Here is a 24,271-nt window from a genome sequence, read left to right as displayed (position 1 = left end):
AATAGACGAAGACCGTCATATTATGGTTTTGGATCGTCATCAGATTATGCAATCACAGGCCCTCCCAAACGTCCACGCAGAGCGGGAGCTGTTGAAAATTATCAACCTCCGCCTGAATTGATCCTCGAAACTGTCCTGCACATTGCGGATCAACAGCCGGACGAAACCAACATATCCCCGATAATAGGAGATGTGTCTCCACCAGCCCCGCAAAATCAATTACTTCTGGATATTGATATTCCGACTTTGGTACGCTCTATGACGGTAATTGAAGCCAAAAATGAAGAAACGATGGATGAGTAAAGCGCGAATAAAAAATAAATTCTACTTCAAACTGAATCAATTATAATCTCTTATATTAATTTTACCTATTTCTTAGCTATGATAACCAGTACATATATTGTTATTATTTATTTAACCGGGGACCAAGTATTAATTAATAAATATTGTTATCATTTAAAACATACGGAAATTGCTATTGTCACAATTTTCTTCGTCGAACCAAGGGGTATGTGATACCCAAGGATATCATCCTTTGTTATTTATTTGATGTAGTACATATTAATACGATGCTCCTAAATTAGTTCAATTTAATTGCCCTTCATCATTCAGTTCATACTTTGTTCAATTCTTGTCTTATGATCATTTCAATACTTCCTTTCTTGGGTTCCCGCTTCGTGATCAGACATGTCTGATCGCACCTTCTAGATTTGCTTATAAGCACTTCAGTTCACCTTTCAAATTTTGCAATTCAATATCAGTTGAATAACTCTCTTTTCAAACCCGCTCCGCGAGTAAGCATAACATACTCAAGTCAGGATTTTGCTCCGCGAATCACAAATTCAATAATAGTAACGCACCCGCGTCGCGAGTAACTACTCAATAAAAATAAAGTACGACAACCCGATTAGTCACTTGATGTCTAGATTTCCATGAACTCTAGATTTTGTGTGAATCAAATTTCAGGTCCTGCCCTATTTTAAGCCTGCTATAATAGGCTGGTCTCATAACGGATTAATTATTATTGGAGAGAATAAAAAGTGCAATTAGAAAAGGGATAGTAAAAATGTCTTGGCAAGAGTTGTTCATTGAAAAAGTCAGCAGGAACTCAACTTTCGTATAGGCCTGAGAGAAAATTGGTTTAGGCCTGAGAGTGCGTTTGAGGCAGACAATTTTTGGACCAGAATCTTTAACCTTAAACTGTGTTAACGTCCAGCTCGTAAACGAGATTGAAACGGAGTGGAAAGCTTAGAAAAACGACACTGTAAAATGTTTGCCTTGAACATTTGTTCAGTAAAAAACGTAATGTTATGGCAGTAAAAATTTATTAACAACTTCTCTTCATTGGTGACATGTCCGCTCCCACTCAACTTACTACAAACTTACTAAATGACAAACAGTTTTTATTTATCTGGACACTAATTATACTTCAATGTGACCGAAGTCAGAGAAAAACCCTAAAAGAAAAGTAAAGAGGCTTTGTACAGTTAAAAATACAGCATTGTCTAAAATTAAAACAATATTAAATTAGTTATTTGAACAACTTGGCCTTTCATTAGTAAAAGCGTAAATTTTACATCAGACCTTATATTAGTAAATTAGTTGTTTAAAGAAATTGCCCTTCATTATATATAAGCAACAGTGGGTCTTTTTAGATGATAAACAGTCTATGTGTTTTCCGTCAATGTCAACGTTTGGTTTTGTTTTCCATCAATGTTTTGTTTTTCGTCTATGTGGACATAAACGCCAATCATGGGCGGATGTTTTGCAGAGATGTCAATGAAAGCATTTTTGAGTGCCAGGTCATTAATTGCATTAATGTATTCACCACGTCCAAGTTTTGCAAGTTTTTTCATTCTGTTTGATAGACAGCGGTCTCCAAATCCTATAGTGTACACAATCAGTCCAAGGGATTGACTGTATTTTCTTGCAAGGCTCTGCATTTCTTCCTCTCCAGTACCATCATGACCATCGGTCATAAAGATTAACACGGGTGTCACGTTTTCACCAATATACTGACCAATGATATCATCAGCCACTGTCAACGCAGCGGCAAAATTGGTCCCAAATATCCGACGGGGAGGCCAATTGGGTGTAAAGGTAGAAATTGGCTCGTTGAATGTCATAATTGTTGCCTCAGCACTATAAAAAATGATAGATATTGTATCTAAATTCCATGCAACTTTTCTTTGCGCAAGGAATGCTTCAACTGCGATCTTCAAGTCTTCCCAAGGTTTTCCTCGCATTGTAGTAGAGTTGTCCAAGCAGAGAACAAAATGATAACGTCCCACAGGATGCTTGCAGGGGAATTTATGACCATCATTAGTGAAAAAGTTTTCGTGTGCTTCGTCAGTGTGTCTTGTTGCTGGATCATGCCAGAGGGAAAGTTGGCAACATACTTTTTCGTGGTCACTATTCATTCCCTCTGATTCTTCATGAGTATCTGAGGGGCAAATAGCAGGGCATTTGTCAAACTCTTCCACATCAGCCAGTGGACAAGGGTCCAAAAATCCAATCCGCTCCCAGTACCCTTTATGCGTTATCTCATCCTTGGGCACATGAGGGTTTGGTTTATACACTGTAGTCTGGTGCCGTTGAGCATCTTTTCTCGGGTTTTCTTTGCAGATAGATGGATTCTCGCACTCAACAACGTGTATATGTCCTCTCCCCAAAGAGCTGCAGAATACATGGCACATTTCGGCCACTGCTTGCTCGCCCACCTTATACTTATGAGTTGCGACTTGAATGTCGTCTTCGTTGGCCACAAAATAACACTTTCTCATGTTGCCATGCCGAGTATGGTGCAGGCCATCATGATTAACCACTTTATCGCATATCTTCTCGCATGTAGGACAAAAAGCTGCGCACCTGTGTTCATTACTAATACACACATGTTCTTCCAAGTGAGACTTCTCAAAAGGTTTCAATTTATGTCGACAATTTAACTTACTGCCATTGTCTTTGAACACGACTTCATAATCGAACGTATCAAACAGCCCTCGGAAGGTTTCTGTTCCAACTTTCTCATCCTTCTCAGTCCACACTTGGCAATGTCCTTCCATAGAGCACTGGTGGGGGCAAGGGTGTTCGTTGCCACAGAAATGTTCTGGGCTCTTTTTTCTCTCCCCGTTTGGCAGCACAAACTGCGACACTTGATTCAGTTTATTCTCAACTTGGTAATCCTGCGACAATTGTGTTCCATGAAAGTGATCACGCGCTGCGCATTTGTTGGTGCAGTTTCCCACTGAGCACGTTTCGATGCATTGCTCTCTAATGCACTTGTGAATTGAGTGTGGGAGCTCACAATTAATCGCGCACTTTCCTTCACAGTTAATATTACTACAGGATTCTGAACAAGGGTGATTCTTTTCCGAGCATTCATGTCCACCCACATGTAACACCCTTTTGCTGCAGGTCTCCGAGCATCCATTGAGCTCCTTAAACCGACAGATCTTTCCACACACGTGATCCAAGTCACATAAATGGTCTCCATCGTGACCAAACTTCATTCGGCAATTCATGTTATTTCCTTTGTCGCAGTACTCGCAGTGTGCTGGACATTTATGATCGGTAGGGCACAGATGAGAACCGGGATGGTTGCCAATTTGAGTGCATTTCAGGTAGCATACCGAGCATTTCTCCTCGCAAAACTGAAATTCATTCAAGTATTGCAATCTTCTGGATTCCACTATTTCCAAAAAATTGTTAACCAAGTCGTTGTATTCCACATTCCCGCTCTTTTCCCACTCATTTAGATTTAAGGTAGCCCATTGAGCAACACGCTGGAAACGGAAGTTTATACATTCTTGAACAAACGTGAGCAAAGATTCCCGCCAGATATTGAAGGACGTTTCATTCAAAGACAACCCCACCTCCTTTTTAAATCGAAGTGCAAAGAAGTCAAAGTACTCTGCTTTCAATGTCAGATCCTGGTCATTGAGTTGGACGTTAAACAAACCGTGTTGCAGTATCTTCACCGCAGCAACTTGGACGTGTGTGTGAGAACTAGTAGGGCCTGCCAACTCATATTCCTTTCCATTTTGATCTGAAGTGCGTCCGTGAATAATAGCCATGTCCAACAATGATTTTAATTTTCTGATTCGCTCCTGGAGCCGCTGTTTATCAATCAAAGCAAAATCGTTTATCGACAGTTTAGCCATCAATAGTTTGAGCATGGGTAAAAAATCGGACCCCGTGAAAACTGGTGCAATTTCCGTTTGAATTATTTCGAGCATTGTTTCTATTTGGTGATAATAGTCTGAGGTCATAAAGTTTGGGAAGAGCATGATTTCCGATTTGTTGTTATACAGATTTTTGACAAAATTGTTCCTGGACTTAAAAGCAGCTGAACAAATCTTCATGCTGAACTCCTGATAAACACTTTCTTCGTCTTGCTCCGCCACGTCGTTTATAGCAATCATAAACATGCCTTGAAATATCTTGTCTGTTTTTTCCAATTGGTCAGACCCTAAGTTAAACTTGTTGAACATCCTCTCAATGTCACGGTCAAAGTGTTTCTCCGTTTTGAAGACAGTAATAGATGAAATAGCACTGTTGAATAGAGACAGAAGCACATCATCTTGCTCTGTCCGTTCAATGCTGCCGAGTCCTTCGAAGTCCAGAATAACATAGAGACAATCATCACTTTCTTTTACTGACATCCAACACCCGTCTGTGCATCGTGTGCCCGCAATGTTGAAAGAGGAACCAGTCAAGTGATTTAAGGTGTAGCTTTTGCCCGTGCTCTGCTTTCCCATAGACGAAATGACTTTAATGTCACCACGCCAAGCGTTGAAGATACTTTCGTACAAGCCCATGTTGACTTTTTCAGCGAGGTCGAAAGCGACGTTAACTGACTCCATCGATATGGGATGTCCTTTATCAAGAATTAAGAGTTTATTAGACTGGCATCGAGCAATTTGCGTTGGTATAAATGTGATCAATGTTTTGACAAACTTTCCCAAAGTTATTCTGGTGAAAATTCGTTTGCAATCCGATGCTGACACAAATCTGTCACTATGTAGTTTAAGTTTTTCGAGAGGTTTGTTGGTTTTATTTAGATTGTTCCAAATAGAGGATACTTCGTTCTGCAGTGCAGTTAAATTTGAGTCCATGGCAAAGGAGGAAAACCAGAAATTAGAATTGGGCTGGTGAAGAGATAGAATGTCTTTACATGGAAACTTAGCGTACATCCAAAAGATGTAATTTATCCAATGATGCCTTTTCTCAGTTTCGTTTCGGACATCTTGTTGGGATGTTTCGATCGAGGGCCTACTTGTAGATTTGTGGGGCGTCGCTGTGGTGACAATCTGATGAAACCGTAAATTACTTCTATCAGCTTGCAGGAAAACTTTCTGGTTACAAATCGAGAACAAATGATAACTGAAGTGTTCGGAAAGCGGTATTTTGTTAACCGAAATTTCTGCAGATTCTGTGTGTATGGGCAAAGCAAACTTGCAGTCGGTTATTGCCAGTAATGAAGTTCCTTCAGGCACGCATAATAATTTGAATATATTTTCTTTTATTTGAACAGAGGAAATTAGTTTTTGCTTGACATAATCAAATTTTCTTAGCACGTTGTTATGGTAAACCCACAGAAAATTGCTCATTATCTGTAAACAGAAAACAAAGTTGCCCTCGACACGAAACAGGCGTTTCAAGTCAACAGGAATCAGTTTTTGTCTGCTCTTGTAGTCTTCTGAAAATCTCCACAAGTTAATTTTCCATGGCTCAATTTGTGTATCTGTTGTCATGGCCAGCACTCTGGTGCTATTGTCGAATGAAAAATTCAGTGCACATTTTTCGGTTGATATTTGAAAGAGAGGTCTTTTTTCCGGCATCTTGTATACCGAGAAAATTGACGAGCCCTCCCTGTTGACAACTGCAAGAAACATGGATGCGTTAATAAGGAATAAACCAACCAACTCATCTGAAATCTGGATATGTAAATCAAAGTTAAGATTTACCATGTGCAGATTATCCAGGCTGAGAGCGGGACTGGTAGAATTTGCTAAACGACTGTGTTCCTCTTTGGAGGCGCTCAATTGGGCTACCTTGACGCACATTTTGGATCCTTGGGCGACAGTTTTCTCGTAATGACAGGTAAAAAGTTTCTCACTGTTATCTGAAAACTGAGCTGGCGTAATTTTAACTATTCTATTAGACAATTCTCGTGTGCTTTTCACAAAGAGTCCGTTTGTAATTATTCGTTCAAAACTTTCGGACACTTGATTTTTGTTCATGTCACATTTCCAGTTTGTCACTTTTGTCATCCAATAATGTTGATGAAATTCAATGAACTTTTGACTTCTGCGGAAAGGTTTGATAATCTCCCGAACATGATTGAATAAAACGTAGATGAATGGTTCAACTTCATTACTCGCTTGTTCAAAATCAATTTTTTCACCATAATGCTGTTTGTCATACTTGATGCTAGAACCTATGAGCCTGACAGGCTGGGCAACGCTGATGGGATTACGCGTATTCAGGTTTTCGGCCTTTTTCTGCAACTCTTTCCACGGCATTTTGTTGATCATTTCGAAACTCATTTTAACCGATCGAAACTCCTCTAAAAAACGCCAGTGGAGGTATTTGTCAATCGCAAGCAAATTTTCATGTTGACGATTCAGTTTTTGAAGAATTTCACAAATATCTTCATCGCTCAGAACCAGTTTTATTTTATCATTGCCAAACTTAATGCGCTTGTTCCATATATTTTTGTTGTTCTCGGATTGTGAAGAGGAAAAAAATTGAGCAAGAATTTTAAAATCTTCGGGTTGCTGCAATTGGATAAAATGGAGTGTGAGAGAGTTTAAAATAATATGGTGTGAGTCCTTTTCAATTTTAGAACTATCTCGCTGAATCCGTTCAGTGACATCCTCGTGAATAGCTCGGAGTGTGGTCGGGTGAAAATGTCTTAGAAACTCTTCTTTAAACAGTTCACAGACAGTCATCATGTCACCAATGGGTAAATTTTCGACATCCGATTTGAGCTGAGCTACCGTACCTGTTTTAGTTTCTTTGAAGGTACTTGTTGCTTCAAACTCATTCAACATCGCAAGAAGTAATCCATTTTGAGATGAGAACAATTTCCAGGAATCATCGTACTCGGGCAAAATTATGTACCCTAACTCCTGGCCAGTTAAATTTGTTGCAAGGGCAGCTTCAGAGTCCGACAAGGTGAGACGAAAGCGTCTCTTCATTTTTTCACTGGTACCAGAGAGCGTTCCACGTTGCAATCGATCTTGTATTTTTTGGTCCAAACACATGACCACATTTTTCGTCAACTGGCTCATGTACCTCAGAAAATGCACTGCTTTTGAGTCTATTTGCACCGATTCAAAATCTTTATCGTTTCGAGAGTTGAAAATGATAAATTGATGTCGCTGATCGCTGGGAAACCTAACGAGATACAGACCCTCTTTGCGAGTAATTAAATTTTCCTTCATGATTTCCAAGCTTGGGTAGCCTAAAATGTGTTCCATGGTTTGAACTACTGATGAATTTGGTCCAAACAGTCCAGTTATGTTAGCGGAGATAGAGTCCAAACTTTCAAAATCAATAACGACTCCTCTTGTGGGAGAACGGAAATAAAGGTGTGCTTCTCCACAACCTTCGCCGGATACCAAATTGCACAGTTCTTCCACGCCTTCCTCGCACAGGTAAAATTTATCAACTGAGAACTCTTCTTGTTTTTCTGCTGAGAATTGTATCAGCGGTATGATTAGGAAATTTGAGTCAATAATTAGGTCGCTTTCTTCTTTGTCTTCCCACTTTGGGCTATCGTTTCCCACTTTCTTCTGCGAGTCTTGCATTTGATAGCATTTCTCCAAATCAGATTTTCCATCGGATATCATTTGACTTGTAGTTCGAACAGTTTCAGATGGCTGCTCTCCGGATAATTCAGACCTTATTGCTTCCAGATAATTTGAAAACGGATTGTCCAATGCTTTCGCCAGCTCATCACATTGCCTTTTAGTTAAATCTATGCAATGTTTCAACTCTTCCAAACTCGTCATTTGGGGAACATTTTCCAGCAACCAAACTCTAGCTTCATCATATACGCTGACTTTGGAGTCAAAAACTGCAATTAGTTCATGCATGAAACAGTCGTACGGTCTCAACGGTTGGCCCTCAGATTGCGAGCTGAGGCCTTCAGTTTCTTCGCAAGCTTCTACCATACTTGGTAACCTTTCCTTTGAAAAGTTGTCTCGGAAGTTGTTACCAACAGTTGACTTAATTTCATCATCTCTGATCTCAACAGTGAGCTCTTGATCAATGCGACATTGCTTTTCGATATCATTTTCAGCAGTCATCTCTTCAGAATTGTTGATCTTCCTCACAAAATCTGATTCACATTTTTGATATGAAGTGACATCAAGCTCATACTTTTCAAGCTCAATTTCACAAGGAGCGGATGAGCTTTGTTTACTTCCCTGTGTCTCATTTTCGCTGGACTCTTCAAGGCCAATGGTGCCCAAGTGGCCATGTGTATCGGGCGTACAGTCCTTTGACGCTGATTCAGGGTCCTGTTTGTGCGTCCGATCCATTTGTCTTCCTCCAGATTCTTCTAGTTCGTCTGGGCTAGCTGAGCTTTCTGTTTGCTCTTTGGCCTCCTTCCACTTTTGTCCTGATAAGTGTGTTTTAGGACTTTTGGGACTGACAGTTGACAATGATGCTTCAAGCGTGTTGATGGCATGCTCCAAAAACTCGGCTTCCTGGCACGTCAAATATTCTGGAGATTGTTGAGGTGTACTATTTGAAATATCACCGCCCAAAACTTCGCTCTGAGGGTTGCTTCGTGCCATTACACCTCTAATTACTTCAACATCATTGACCGAAAGCTCTCGGTCTTGTTCTATGTCTTCGGATAAGCAATACGATACTACGGAAGCGTGGCCTTGGCCAAAACGTTTTAAAATACCAGAAAGTCGAATTTTGCCGCGATCAACCCCAGCGGTTTCCAGTTGGTGCATCCACCTATTTCGGTAGTCAAGGAATCTCTGGAAAATTTTTGTCAGATCTTGTTCGAGCTTTTCAGGGTTGGCAACATTGGCAATCACTCTCTTACCTTGCTGTTCCATCTCCTGTAAACTATTCCAACGATAGAAATACTTAAGGAACAGCTCATAGGAATCCTTCACAACATTGTGCCAAGACAGAACAGACAAAAATTCTTCCTTCCAGTTCGTTGACTTTTCATCAATGAGTCTTGATGCCATATATGGATTGACGGACAATTGTCTTTCGTGTTTTAATCAACTGGAGACTGATTGAAAGCACCGACAAATGGTTTGACCAAATCCTAAACAAACAATTCAACATTTAAATAGTTATGTTGGTATGTGTACTTTTTTCAATTTCTAATGAGAGAAATTTGAATCTGTTCAGTTCGCCCCCCAACCCCCCTCATTAATGAGTGCATACTGTTAGAACCACTCAGATTATCACAAAATGAGTTGGGGGTCTTAGCAGGAACCCATGTGAAAAAGGACCAGTATTGGAATCAAAACAGCACCTCTTATTTGCAAGCCGAGTGCGCTAACAATTTGCACCAACTGGTTTTAAGCTCTCAAACTTGGGCATCTCATATAACCTCTCATCTCGTTTTTCTTGTTTCTCGAGGCTTCATCTCTATGGCAAAGTGGGTGGAAATTCCTTTCAAGATACGCCTAACTATTAGCTTATGATTAATTTACATCAGGTAGTTCTCTGTCAACCGTTTAACACTCCCCCTTAAAATGTGCGTCCTTGCTTTCACAATTTCTAAAAAAAACGTTCGCAGCTAAGCTCAAAGACTATTTACTGGTCTCATAACCTAAAGTCCTCTGGACCTTCGCAGGCCGCATTAAGGATAGTGATTTGATTTTGTAACATAAAAACGGATCAAAAACGCCCGTATAAAGCTAAACCCAACATCTGTGAAAAATTACGACAAAAATCTAATCATAGTGCCATGATTTAGAGTTGGATTCAAGATGCTACCAAATATTGCTCACTTCCGTCGGAATTGATTCTATTTTGATTCTGTGTCCAAAACATATAAAAGTTCAAAATTAATGAGGAAATAACTTTAGATAGCTCAAAGCTAATGACAACTTCATGAATCAAAGCGCAAGCACAAGATATTGATCATCTCATCAAAAAATCGCTGGGGTCATTTCAGTAGTTTTGTGCGCCTGAATGTATCTGGGTAATCTTTTGAACTCATATACCAGGAACAGCGAAAATATCTACGAGCGGGTCTTACTAGGTTCTGAGTCCGGTTATCTCGGACGGCTGTGACCTCGTCCCTCATTGTCCTGTGCGTTGGTGAATGTTATGTTTTTGCAATACGTCGCTGACTTATTTCAGCGTCTTCTTAAGTCGGAGAAAGTTGAGTTAAGTTAAAATTTCTCCATATAAATTGGCGAAAATATCTCGCTTCTCTTCCTTGTATGAGCTCAGCTCTGACTGCCTAATCTTGTAAATCATTACAAAAAAAAGAAAACTAACTGTAGGAGAGAAACAACTTGTGTCGCTGTCGGAAAATGTGCCTGAGATTCATCGAATTATTTTGATTGCAGCGGATCACTAACAAAAACTATTCTTCGGAAAATGTTTGAAACTAGCTCAAATAAGTCAAGATTAAATTAACCCGGAATTTTTATTTTTCACAAGCGCTCGAGTATCTGACAATGATGTTGACACTAGTGGTGGGCGGATTCAAATCCAGCAAGAACCTTGCCAGATGATTGAAAACTTGCAAGATTTTTGCAGGAAATTTGCAAAAATTGAGTCTTGACAAAATAATTAAAAGAACATCCGGAAAACGATTCAAAATTCAGTTTGACTTTAAGACAAGTTTAGTGACTCATAGACGTCCTCCTGGTGGAATGAAAAATCTCTCAAGAGTCTTGCAGGATTTTACATTCCAAAAATTGCGGACAGTTTTTTGTTTAGCTTAAAAATTACAGATAACTGGATAAGAGTACCATCAATACACCCACATAAATTTGTTTCCGTAAGACGTTCTGCAGAAAGTAGTTTCGTTCCTCTTGCCTTCTTAGGCAATAAATGTGATGTGTAGACACCAATGAGGTTATTATTAACAAAAAGTAAACACCTATGTGTTATAGAAAGCATAAAACAATCTTACTAACACTTCATGGTTAGAAAAAACTAAGTTACTTTTACTGCTAAGATCTTTTTACGACTATTACAGGATAAGAAAATGTCGTAAAACAATCAATTTAGTTTGAGCCAATACAAACTTTTAAAAAAGGACATAAGCAGTAGTTAAAAATTGCAGCAAATAAAGATACAGATAATCCGTTTTAGATGTAGATAATCCGTTCAAGTTTTCTCCACTGTTTTCAAAAAAATATAACAAGTGTTTGAGCAAAAACGCATAATACAACATAAAAAGCAAAAAACAAATAGTCAAAAAAACAAATCAAAATCAAAAAATAAATCAATAGAATCTCACAGACACAAAAAGGGCTAACCTTTTAGAAATTCAGGTTTGAAATCAAGGATATACAGAAGAAACCCAACGCTTGTCTTTGGAGGTATATGATTCTATAGACTGATTTTAAGTTTTCCATTTTTAGATAAATTTGACAGACAAATAAAACTTTGATCACGAAGAATGAGACAAGGGTAATCCTATCCCTTGTTTACATTTGAAATTTGGTCCCCCGCAAACAATTGCAAAAAGCTTGTAAGAATTGAGTCTTGCCTCATAGTTGTCCTGGTGGAATGAAATATCTCTCAAGAGTCTAGCAGGATTTTACATTCAAAAAGTTGCGGAAAGTTTCACTGAGCTTGAAAATTAGCGACAACTGGTTAAATGTACACCCAATGTAACCACAAAATACATAAACTTGTTTTCGTAAAAGATTCCTCAGAAGAGTCATTTTGTTCCTCTTGCCGCCCTAGGCAATAATTTTGGAAGAGAAGACACCAGCCAGTTTATTTTCATCAAAAGTGAACTTCTATCAAGAAAGCTATTTAGAAAGCATAGCACTATCTTAATTTAAATTAAGTTACTTTTACAGCTAATTTTTTACAACTATTACAAGATAACAAAATGTCAGAAAACTATCAAATTAGTAATTAGTAGACCCTTGCATGTTTGAGCAACTGCAATCTTTTAAAAGAAGGACCTAAAGAGTTAAAAATTGCATCAATTGATAATAGACATAATCTACTTTAGATGTAATCAATTATTATTCTCCACTGTAAAAAAATAGAACAAATAATTGACCAAAAACGCATGCTATGACTTAATATTCCAAAAACAAAATCAGATGGTGAAATGAAGATTACAAGTTCTTGAAATATGTGCGCAGCCTATTTTTTTCTATCACTCAATTCTTTATCCGCGCTTCCAGTAGAAAAATCTCACTGGTAGAGAGTGCGTCGAGAGATTCACCAAATTACAACAAAGGTTTACTTCATAGAAAATTGAGGATGAAATCAATTTTATAAAGAAAAACCCAATGAAATCAATTTTATAAAGAAAAACCCAATGAAATCAATCTTATAAAGAAAAACCCATGCTATGTGGTCTTTGGAGGTATATAATTCTATTTACAAGATTTCCAATTTTCGATAAACTTGACAGACAAATAAAAATATGACCACGAAAAGTGAGACAAGTGTTCTCATGGGCCTTCTGTGGAGCTGAAATTTGATACCCCGCAAATTTTTGCAACAAAGCCTGTAAGAATTTAGTCTTGCCAAAACATTAAAAGAACGTTTATAGCTCCGGAAAGAGATTCAAATTTTAGTTTGACTCTAAGACAAATTTGGTGACTCATAGACGTCCTGGTAAAACGAAAAATCTCCCAAGAGTCTTGCAGCATTTTATATTCCGCAAATTGCGGACAAATTTATAATTTGAGCTTGAAAACTAGCAATAACTGAATAAAAGATTCCTCAATGCACCCAATATACAGAAATGTCCCCTCGTAAAACATTCTGAAGAAAAAAAATGTTTGTTCCTCTTGACTTCATAGGCAATAAGTTTAGAAGAGAAGACACAAGCATGGTTATGATTAGCAAAAAAAAGTCATCTATGTGTTAAATAAAGCATAACACAACCTTACTAACACGTCATGTTTAGAACAAATTAGGTTAATTTTACGGCTAATTTTTTTAAAAAATTATTACAGGATAACAAAGTGTCAGAAAACAATCAAGTTAGTAGACCCCTGCAAATTTGAGCCACTGCAATCTTTTAAAAGATAGGACCTAAACAGTTAAAAATTGCAGCTAATGTTGTTAGAGATAATTTACTTTAGATGTAATAAAATTTTATTCTCTACTGTTTTCAAAAAATGGAACAAGTATCTGAGCAAAAACGCATTCTACGGCTTAAAATTCTAAACCAAATTCAGTTGGAGAAATTAAGATCACAAGTTCTTGAAGAATGAACGCAGATTTTTTTCTCTTGTTGCTCAATTCAACATTCACGCTTCCAAAGGAAAATTTTGCTGGCGGAAAAGTAGTTGAGAGAGTTGCCGAAATACAACAAGGGTTACCTTCATAGAAACTCGGGGATTAAATCAGTGTTATACAAAGGAACCCAAACACTCGTCTTTAGAAATAAATAATTTTATGGAATAAGTTCTAACTTTCCGGTTTTAGACGGACTTGACAGTCAAATAAACTTAAAAATCTCCAAAAATGGGACAAGGGTGACTATGGGACTTTTGTGGAGCAGAAATTTGGTCCCACGAAAATTTTTTAAAGAAGGCTGTAAGAGTTGAGTCTTTTCAACAAACTTTTCAAAACTCAAAAGATCAATTATGGCTCCGGAAAGAGATTCAAAATTCAGTTTGACAGTTTGGTGACGCATAAACGGCCGGATGGATTGAAAAATCTCTCAAGAATCTTGCAGGATTTTACATTTTAAAATAGCGGAAATTGTATATTTGAGTCAAAAAATTACCGATAAATGAAAAAATTTACATTGAATGCACCCATAAAACAAATAAAAATGTTTCCGTAAAACATTCTGCAGAAAAAATTTGTGTTGTGCTCCTTGACGTTCTAGGCAATAGTTTCGAATGTGGAGACGACAGTGATGTTGTTATCGGCAAAAAATAAACAATTACGCGTTATAGAAGGCATTGAAAAATCTGACTAACACTTCATGGTTAGACAAAATTAAGTTACTTTTACTGCTAAAATTTTTTTCAACTATTTTTTGATCAGAATATGACAAAAACCAACCAAATTAGTAGAACCCTGAAACTTTGAGTTAAAGCAAATTTTTTAAAGAAAGTACCTAACCAGATAAAAACTGCAGCAAAAAACAATACAGATAATCTTTTCTAGATGTAACAAAAATATTAATTTCCACTAATTTAAAAAAACATCCATTTGTGATAATGTAGGCTATGTAAAAAAATTCGGAAAACAAATTTAGTTGGGGAAATGAATATAACTACTTTTTGAAATATGTGCACAGCTTATTTTTTGCTTATTTCTCAATTCAACCATCACGATTCCAAAAGACAAAACTTGCTCGTAGAGAATACGTCAAGCGAATCTCCAAAATACAACAAGGGTTGCCTCATAGAAACTTGGGGATTAAATCAATATCATACAGAATATCATCAACACTCGTTTTTGGAAGTATATAACTCTATGGTATGATTTCAAGCTTTCCAGTTAATGACGGACTTGACAGACGCAATTTTTTCCCAGAAGCTAGTAAGAACTGAGTCTCGCCAAGAAAATTAAAAAACCGCTCATGGCTCCCAAAATAGATTCAAAATTCATTTTGACCTTCAGACAAGTTTTGTTGCTCTTAGACGTCCTGGTTAAATGAACAATTTCTCAAAAATCTTACTGAAATTTACTTTCCGAAAATTGCAGACATTTTTTGAGCTGTAAAATTACCCGATAACTAGATATATGTAACAGCCATGCACCAACTAAAGGTGACGGAGACACTCTCTGGTAAAAAATTTTTTGCTCAAGATATATGCAATACAACTGTATGTAACGTTACATCAAGGCAAAAATGCATCAAACTAGCAGATCGAGTATCATTTTTTGGCAGGTCTTAGTCTAAAACTGATCACCGAGAAGTTTTTGAAGCATAAATTTATTAAGCCTGAACTGAGCGCAATCGGTTTAGTATATTAGTAGGTTCAACGAAAATTATGTTAAACGAACTTTTTCCGACCTTTCTACGTAAATTAGAAGAGATTTTATGTGCATTTAATCTTTTTGTAAGGCTTACATGGTTAAGAGTATACGTAATAAGTTTTTTCTCGCTTTGTTTAAATTGTTCCATTCAATCCACGCATTGCTCATTTAGTTTACTCAGTAACCTCCTGCGGCCAGGAAGTAAATGTTGGGAGGATCGGTAGAAGCTTAACGAGTGCTCCGGACGACGTGCGTACGACGGCGGAGCGGGCGAGGCTGTCGGAGCCGTATCGAATTGCTTCAATCCGAACAATTGGATAGTAACCCCTAGGGTTGCTTTCTTCAACGATCCAAACTAAATCACCAACCTTGAGGTTCTGCTCGACAGGCGTCTGCCACTTAGATCTACGGTTCAGCGCAGGTACATACTCCTTAAGCCAACTTGCCCACATTGCATTGGCGTAGGACTGTGCACGGGCGTACCGCTTACGATGATTGAACTCGTCGACACCAACGATGGACGGAGTTCCGGTTGCTTGGTTACCGCGTAAAAAATGATTAGGTGTTATTGCACCTATATCGGACGAGTCGGCGCTTACGGGCGTTAACAGACGTGTGTTTAGTGAGTGTTCAACAGGACAAAAAGTAGTGTTCAACACCTCATCTGTGAGGCGGCGTGTACCGAGGATGGTGTATAGTACCCTCTTAAAACTATGGACTAATTTCTCTCAGATGCCACCTTGGTGTGGCGCACTGGACGAATTGAATCTCCACTTAATGCCCTTATGTGCAAGTTCGGCGGCAATGTCAAGCGTATTCCATTTTTTTGATACGTTCACGGAGCGTTTTCTCCGATACAATGAAGTTCGTAACATTATCCGACCAAATCATAGCAGGCGTATCGCGACGGGAGACGACCCGCTCCGCTCCCATTACACAGGAACTAGTGTCCATGAACGGAACGACTTCAACATGGACAGCACGAGTAGTCAAACAAGTGAAGAGAAATCCCCACCTCTTCTCGATAGTCCGACAAACGGTGACGTAGAATGGGCTGAAGCAATCAACCCCGGTGTTGGTAAAGGGAGGAGACTGGTATGCAAGTACTTCCTTTGGGAGGTCTGCCATGATCGGTTGAATGGTTGCTGCACGTAACTTCTACACCATGCGCAGTTTGGTTTGATGGAAGGCAGACTGGAATGTAGTTTAAGGATGGCATAGCGTCCTGTATCTTTGACCGTAAGTAATCGGTGGCGCCCTGATTATGGTTCTTCAAATTTGTATGCCGCAGGAACCGTTTAACAAAAGCAAGACGCGCATCCAGCACGATAGATTGCTTAGTGTCAAAGTCAATTTCCACTAGCCGTCGGAGTCGACCAGAAGAACGGATTAGGCCATGAGGGCCAATAAACAGACTAAACTGAGCAATGCGGCTGCTCCTCTAAACGGATTTGTTGTCAAGAAGATCCTTTCTTTCAGTAATAGAGGACTCTTTTTGAACAAAGTACTGGTGATGACGCTCGGCTTCGTCAAGTTCAACAGGGTCCTCTATGCTGCCGTCTACGGTACGGTAACTTTCATGAAATGGTGACAGACGGAGCATACATGCGGTGACACGAAGTAGTTTTTGATATGAACTGAACTTATCAAACGGGATCAGATTAATGCTTTGTTCCTTAGGGGGTTTGGTTACGGATGCGGCTAGAAATGAGATGGAGTCATCATCTTTTTCCTTCTTGGTTACAACGCCGAGCTTGATGTTATCAACGACGTCAGTGTTTGGTACGAAAAGGAATTGCCGAGTTTTCAAGAAGTCAGGACCCCTCACCCAGCTACTGGGTTGCAAAACTTCAGCGGAAATATCACGCGTGCCACCATCTGCCGGATTATCACAAGTGGCGACGTGGTTCCATTGGTCAACGCTGGTGTTCTCCAGAATTTCACTAACCCGATTTGCAATGAAGATGGGGTGTATATTTTTAGAGTTGATCCACTGCAAGACAGTGGTACTATCTGTCCTCATAAATACTTTATCCACAGTAACCATTAATGCTCGACAGATTTCCCTTTCTAAACGGGCATCAAGGAGAGCGGCTTTTAGTTCCAACTTAGGAACTGTCATTACCTTCATAGGTGCAACACGGGCCTTGCCCAAGACAAACGCCAGCACTGTTATAATCGCACCGGAATTAAAAATTACTTGAGCCCTAAGAAAACCTACTGCACTGAATACGTCTTGCAAGCTATCACCAAACATGTGGAGTTCAAGATGTTGGAATAGTCTTGAAAAGTAATTTCTTGGTATAGTGGTCTCAGCTAACCGCGGCAGTTCAAAACACCGGGCAAGAAATCTGTCAACTGTGTCTTTAGGTAATACCTCATCCCAACTTTGTCCATTGACACTCCAAATGTCTTTCAATATTAACCGAGCACCAACAGTAAACGGTGCGACAAGACCAATTGGGTCGTAGACCTTTGACACAAGACTTAAGACCAAGCGCTGTGTTAAACTTTTGTGATGGTGCTGTTAGTAACCCTACTCACGACCAGAGTTTCGTTGTTGTGATCCCACTTAAGCCCAAGCACGTGCATTGATTCCTCCTTGGATGAAACGATGACAATCAGTTCAGTGAATTGAGCAGACCCATCAATTCTGTCAGCCAGATCTGGTACATTGCTTACAAACCTATTAAGCTTGAACCCATCTAGATGGAGAAGATCTACCATTTCCTTCGACCTAATGAGGGCCCTCTCGGGGGATTCCACTGAGTCTAAGTAATCGTCCATGTAGAAGTTCTCAAGGAAGGCTTTCCGAGCTTCTCTGTACTCCTTGGCATTATCACTTGCCGTGCGTTGAAGCGTGTAGTTGGCGCAGGTGGGCGAATCTTTTGCCCCAAAGATGTGGCGTGTATACTTGTGTACCACAACATTTAATGTTGGGTCCTCCCCCCACAAAAAAACAGTAACACATGGTAACACTCCAAAGAACAACATTCCCTCGATGTCAGCGGATACGGCAAATGGATGTTGTCTGAACTGTCAGAGTACATAGGTTAGGTTTTGTAGTAAGTCAGGTCTGGTGAGTAATGGCTTATTAAGAGATGCGCCATGGAATTTAGCTGTTCCGTTCAGTACCCTTCGAACCTAGCCCGGCTTGTTTGGGTTAACAACTGGATGGTGTGGTAGGTACCACTCTCGTTGCGAGCGACTTTCCACCTTATGAACATCTTTGAACTTTACTACATAGCCCATGTCTAAGTTCTCTTTGATGGTATCCGAGTACTTTTCCCCTAAAGGCTGGTTTTTCGTAAGCCGCTTTTCCAAAGACTTTAATTGAATTAGCGCCGAGAAATAATTGTTGGGCAATTTAATGTTACCTTTAGCTCATAGCATTCCGATATCATATCTTTTTCCATTACGCACTTTGGTGTTTTCACGAATATCAAGTGCACGTGCATCTTCGTGGGCGGATCGTGGGCCTACTTGCTTAAGTGCACTGTAAGATTCCATGTCGTACCAAGATTTTACCTGACTAGCGAGTTCAATATCGTGCTTCTTATTTGCTTTAAAACATGTCGAGAATAAATCTGAAGACGACGGTAGAGGGCCGCTTGGAACCCAACCTATGGATAAGCGAACAGCGAAGGGTGAGCACTTCTCGTCGGCAACGAAGTACTCTAACGGGCGGATAGCATGATACACATCCTGTCCAAGTATCATCTCGATGTTACCATAGCTATATGTAACCGGTTCTAGAATTGCTAGTTGCGGGTATGTTTCCTGAAGTGCTTTATTGTTGATCACGTGGGCGCCTACGTTCAAATCTTCCTTCCTGTAAGGACTGATTTTAAACGGTTCAAATGCTTGTTTGTTGCGTGGTGTTACAGTTAGTTCAACTAACTTAGTGTCTACAACCTCCTCGGTATTTATACCGTTGACTGTTAGTTTCAACGCTGTACCGTGCAGACCAAGTCTATTTGCAAGATCATTGGACACACAGGAGTTACTGCAGGCGGGATCGCACAAAACTAAAGCCGTGGTATTTTTACCAGAAGAGGTCGTCAACTGTAATTCAGTCACCTGAAGGAGGCCTTTCACCTTACTCACAGATGAAAAAGTAGTGGTCTTACTCGATGATTGGACACTAGAAAGTTTACTTTGATTTGCGCCAGCATTCGAATTACTATTGTTGGCTGAAGAGGATTCTGATGGATAAACCCTCTCAACTCCATAGAGAAGTGTATTGTGGGAGCTATTTCATCCGTCATTCCTGCATTTCCTAGGATTTGTGCATTTCCTGAACATATGCTTTTCTCTCAGACATGAGAAGCACAGTTTTGCTTCGGCCACTACCTTTGCTTGTTGAGTGGGAGACTTTTCTTTAATTACCCGACACTCCCATATGCGGTGATTACCTTTTCACCCGCTGCAGCGAGGGGTTACAGGCGTTGCCGATGTTGAGGCTTGTCTCTGAGTGCCCTCAGTTTGCGTATTAGCAGCAAAAGTTCTTGAGGCAACTTTGGTCTTGACTAGTGAGTTGGTGTTATCCTCAGTTCTTGCTTTTGATGAAGTTTATTTCATTAAGTCAAGTGCCTCTGCCTTCTCCTACAACCAATCGTTGAAGTCAATGAGTGTTGGCTTGACCCAATGTTTCTTCACTGTGAAGAGTGACCAAGACTCTTTCAGATTGGGCGACAGCTTTTGCACAGCCGTGTTTGGAAGTGAGGCGCTCGTAAGGTCTGAGTCTTATAAAAGTGATTTAAAGACCCCAACAAGACTTGAAATTGTTGCAGAATAGTTTATGGTACTATCACTATTGTGCATCATTAGTGGAGGAAAAGAGCTGAGTTTGTCTAAGTGTGCACTGACTACTGCCTGGGGTCGGCCAAATTTACGTTCAAGTGTCTTAAGTGCTTCCTTATACATTACACGACAGTATGCGAACTCAGCGATGGCAGTTTTAGCTTTTCCAGTTACAAGTGAATTTAAGTGTGTTAACTTGACATCATCAGTAAAAGACTGTCGCTTTTAAATTGTCTGAACCATTCATGCCGCTGCAGGGGATCACAATTGTACTCTGACAACTTCCACTCGGGCAATGGATTGTTCTTCTTACAAGTGATTGCTTCCGCCCACTGCCTTATCAAATCCGCTGAGTCCAAAGAAGGAGCTGGTGGTGTGGGTTGCGGAGGGCCACCCCAACACAACGGGATTGGAACAGTAGCTCCTTACGTTGGCGGAATGATCGGAGTGATAGAGGTACCTCTGGAAGAACTAAATGGATTCGCTTGCATGAAGTCTGACGTTACGTAATTTTGAGACCCTGCTGCTGCTTGTATATGAGAGTAGCGGAGCGATGTAGTGATATGAGGGTTGATTGACGGGGTCGGTTGTACGGTGTATAAGCTTGGAGATGTACGTACAAGTGGTACAGCTTTAGATGAGATTGCTGCTGGAAAGCGCCAGATGTTTGGATCCGGATTAGCAGGAGCAGCGTGGGTTATGGGGACAAAGTTATGGGGCTGGTATTTTTTTGTGGGTGCGGTGGATGGATTAATTGTGGTACAAAAACGTTTGCGGAGAAAATGAAAGGTGCAGGCGGAGAATGGGGTAATAGATTGACATTTTTCGCCACGGGGTTATTGGCGTGTAGTGGGAGTGCTTGTGGCGGCGAAGGAGCAATGCGGAATGCTGGTGGGATAAACGGGAAATGCAGTGGTACGGGGTATAAAACGGGGGATGGGGGATGGTACATTTATGTGTGCTTGTGGCGGATAAGGTGCTAGAGGAGCATTAGCGAGTGCATTTAAAAAAGTGAATGCGGAGGGCTGACTAAATTCAACTGTCCCGCATGCTCGACCTGCGGGGGAATTGTTGGTCTAACTGTAAGCCATCGAAGTGCATTGTTTCTTGAGACAGTTGCCGGGCTGTGTTTGGGGTTTTTAGTTGAGTTGGCATACCAAAGTTTATTGGTGGTGATGGAGGCTTAAATTGAGGCTGTTGCTGCTCTTGCATGATGTTGTTTGCATTATGTGCATCATTGGTTACATTGCTTCTACTACTTGGTTCTCGCGGCTCATGGACAAGGAGGTTGATGTTGGCCTCAACTTGACCATTTGTATTGAGCTTAGAGTGTGAGTTTAGAGGTTGATTTGAAGAAAGACGTGAGAGAATTGCTTGGTTGGATTGGGCGATGGAACCAGAAAAGTGCAAACTCGGTTGGTTTGCAACATCTGCCATGTTCCCGGCCGGTGACGAATTGACCCAATCCTGAACAAGTTTCTTGCTCTTGACTGAACTTATTTCCGTAAAGAGCTCGAGATAAACGGGGGATAGAATGAAACACGGCGACACGCAAACAATTGACGGAAGCGGAAAAATGAAACCAGATAATCTGCGGAAAACGGACGTAGTGAACAAATCAAAAAATGGGGAGAGCGAGACGTTTATTAAGGCGCTATTGGAGAAAACCAACCACAATCTAACCCGTAACTCGTGAGTAAACTAAGTCACACCGCCAGTCAGCGGGTAGACTCCCACAACAACGCAAGACTAAAAAACAGTCAGGTTATCAAAGGATTAAGTGAGTTTCGCTTCCTCGAACGCATAACGGGTGCGAAGCTTTTTACAACGGCGCTTAGAAAGCTTTTTTGGTCGGGAGCGTGTTATCAAGGACCGGAGGTTGTTCTTATGTGCTAACACTATAGTGAGTGTTTTCAGCTCAAGCGCAGGCCTTTTGTGTAATGCTCTGTACTCTTTAAGTAACCTAGGGTCTTTCTGTTTACGTTTAGACACAATGTCTTTCACTATATGGATGGTAACTAGATTAATGCGCTTGATCTGATCGTAAATATGAGGAGTTCCCTCTCTGGGGCAACACACTATAACTTCTATGCGCTCCTAATTCTTTTCAAGCCTTGCAATAAGCTGCGAAGGTACTAAAGGCTTATTGTTGTTACTGCAATAACGGGAAAATGAATTGTTCACCCCATCATGCCATATAACTAGCATCTTTTTATCACAGAAAAATTGACTCAATTGGAACTGAGCAGTTTTTTGTACTTTCACCGCGTTAGGATTGAAACTCAGACACGGTAATAGATAAATTCCTTTTTTATAATGGTCTTGTAACGCTTGAGGCAAAGTTTCTATGGCGTGATGCAGTGAATTGGCAGCTAATATGAAACCATATATCGTTTTTACAACATAACTGATGTGAGCGTTGCTCAGACTCCGAACCTTGATGTTAAATGCACAATTTTTGCGACTTTTCTAGAATGAACGCTTATTGTGAAAAAATATTCAGTTTCCTTTATTTGTGAATTTTGAAAAACTTGACCAAACTACTATATAAGTATACTAGAATGATCGGATAGATGCTTTTTTCAATTTTTCAGTTTTGGTCAATTTTTTCAGAACTTTTTTTGCTTCGCTTAAAGTGTAATAGACTGTACCCTTTTAAAGTACCAACCCTCACTCCAATTTGGTCAATTCCTAATAATGTGTATGGGGTGTGTTATCGGTGACCAGTGAACTCGAAAAAACTTGTTATTTGGGATAGGAAATGGGTTCTGGGAGGCCAGATTTTCCGGTTAAAGCACAAGTTTTTTTATCAATATACAACATCAAAATTTTTTTTTCGCAAATTTTCTTTTGTTAGAATCTTACAGTTTTTTTTGATGCTGCAGTTTCATCTTTTTCTTGTTGCTCGAATGTAGACCATACACATGTCAAGAATTCTCCAGCAACTTTATGAGGCGTCAGTTTTAATCATCAATACACGAAGATAAGTAATGTTTATTTCTTCGATTGCTCGTCCGCAGTTTCCCCCTATAAATGTCCGAAAGTGTTTCCTTCCCATTGAGAACCGGGAATAACGGGAATAAAAGTTGCAGCGTACAGCTTTTAATTTAGTTCCAAAACACAGTTAGAACCAACTGCTCTCTTTTTGCTGTATAAATCGAAGTGAACATAATTTCAGAGGTAATTTCAAGTTATAAGCAAGAAGTTAACTTGGTATGAACAATGTGCAGGGACCAGTTAAACGTGAAGTTTGACACTGATTTTCGTCATGAAACAACGGGGTATAATTGGAGCTACAGGACAAATGGAATAGCATACATAGCAAATTGTTTCCTTCAAACTTGGAAGTCTCACTATTTCTTCCCGGGTCGCGGCACCAAAAATAAAGGTGACGGAGACGCTCTTTCATAAAATTTTTTATTCAAGCTATATGCAATCCAACGGTGTGTAACGTTACATCAAGGCAAAAGTGCATCAAACCTGCAGATCCAGTAATTTTTTTTGGCAGGTCTTAGTCTAAGATTGATCACCGAGAAGTTTTTGAAACATAAAACAATTAAGCCTAAACTGAGCGCAATCGGTTTTGTATATTAGTAGGTTCAACGAAAGTTATGTTAAACGAACTTTTTCCGACCTTTCTACGTAAATTAGAAGATATTTTATGTGCCTCTAATCTTTTTTTAAGGCTTACATGGTTAAGAGATTACGTAATAAACTTTTCTCGCTTCGTTTAAATTGTTCAATTCAATCCACGCATTGCTCATTTAGTTAACTCAATAACACCAACGAAACACAAGGACTGCAAAAAGAAATTTGTTCCCCCTTCTGCTTGAAATGACTGCTTTAAAAAGTTTATTATATTAAATATCAACATAAAAACTCATGACATAGATTTTACCTCGCGGTTTTTGTTATTACCCTCTCGAAGGATTTCAAAATCTCAATTTCACCTCGGAGTTTGATAAGTTTTCAGTGTTGATAACAACCGTGAGGTGAATCTATATCACGAGTATTCCATTATTGCAACCAGAGTTACCTGGAAATTTAATTTGATTCGACTTGCTGACACTTTTCAACAAAATTACAACACTCAAGGGTCATGTTTGTTTGCTTTTGTTTCCAAAAAGTTTTTTGATTTGCTCTTCTGTACCACTCAAGTGGCAATGGGCTAGTACTTTTTTGAAAGTCAATGGTGTTTGGTGATCATAGTTCTGAGCAGAAAAATTCGACAGTGATTATACGTTCCTAGCTTACAACAATCTTTTTTACTTCATTTTTTTCGTCAATTTGTACGCTGTAGATCTTTTGCCGCAGATTTTGTAAT

At 39.6% G+C, this 24,271-nt stretch overlaps 1 protein-coding gene across 2 annotated transcripts in view; it reads right to left on the bottom strand.

Moving 5' to 3' along the window:
* Positions 1–1,308: 1,308 nt before the first annotated feature.
* Positions 1,309–24,271, bottom strand: part of LOC142337417 (uncharacterized) — a 44,924-nt gene continuing 21,961 nt past the window's right edge. The window contains exons 1-2 of one of the 2 annotated variants that reach the window (XM_075386619.1): positions 22,813–23,393; positions 1,309–9,304 (exon numbers count right to left, since the gene is read on the bottom strand). In XM_075386619.1, coding sequence (XP_075242734.1) covers positions 1,668–9,221 — 7,554 coding nt within the window. In that variant the 5' untranslated portion in view covers positions 9,222–9,304; positions 22,813–23,393 and the 3' untranslated portion in view covers positions 1,309–1,667. Of the gene's footprint in view, positions 9,305–22,812; positions 23,394–24,271 lie in introns of those variants that run through there. The other variant, XM_075386620.1, reaches the window with a different exon arrangement.

Source organism: Convolutriloba macropyga, chromosome 4 (genome assembly GCF_964194025.1).
Source record: "Convolutriloba macropyga chromosome 4, txConMacr16.3, whole genome shotgun sequence".
NCBI lineage: Eukaryota > Metazoa > Xenacoelomorpha > Acoela > Convolutidae > Convolutriloba > Convolutriloba macropyga.
The sequence above is the reverse complement of the archived record's forward strand: the minus strand, read 5'-3'. Positions and strand labels throughout refer to the sequence as shown.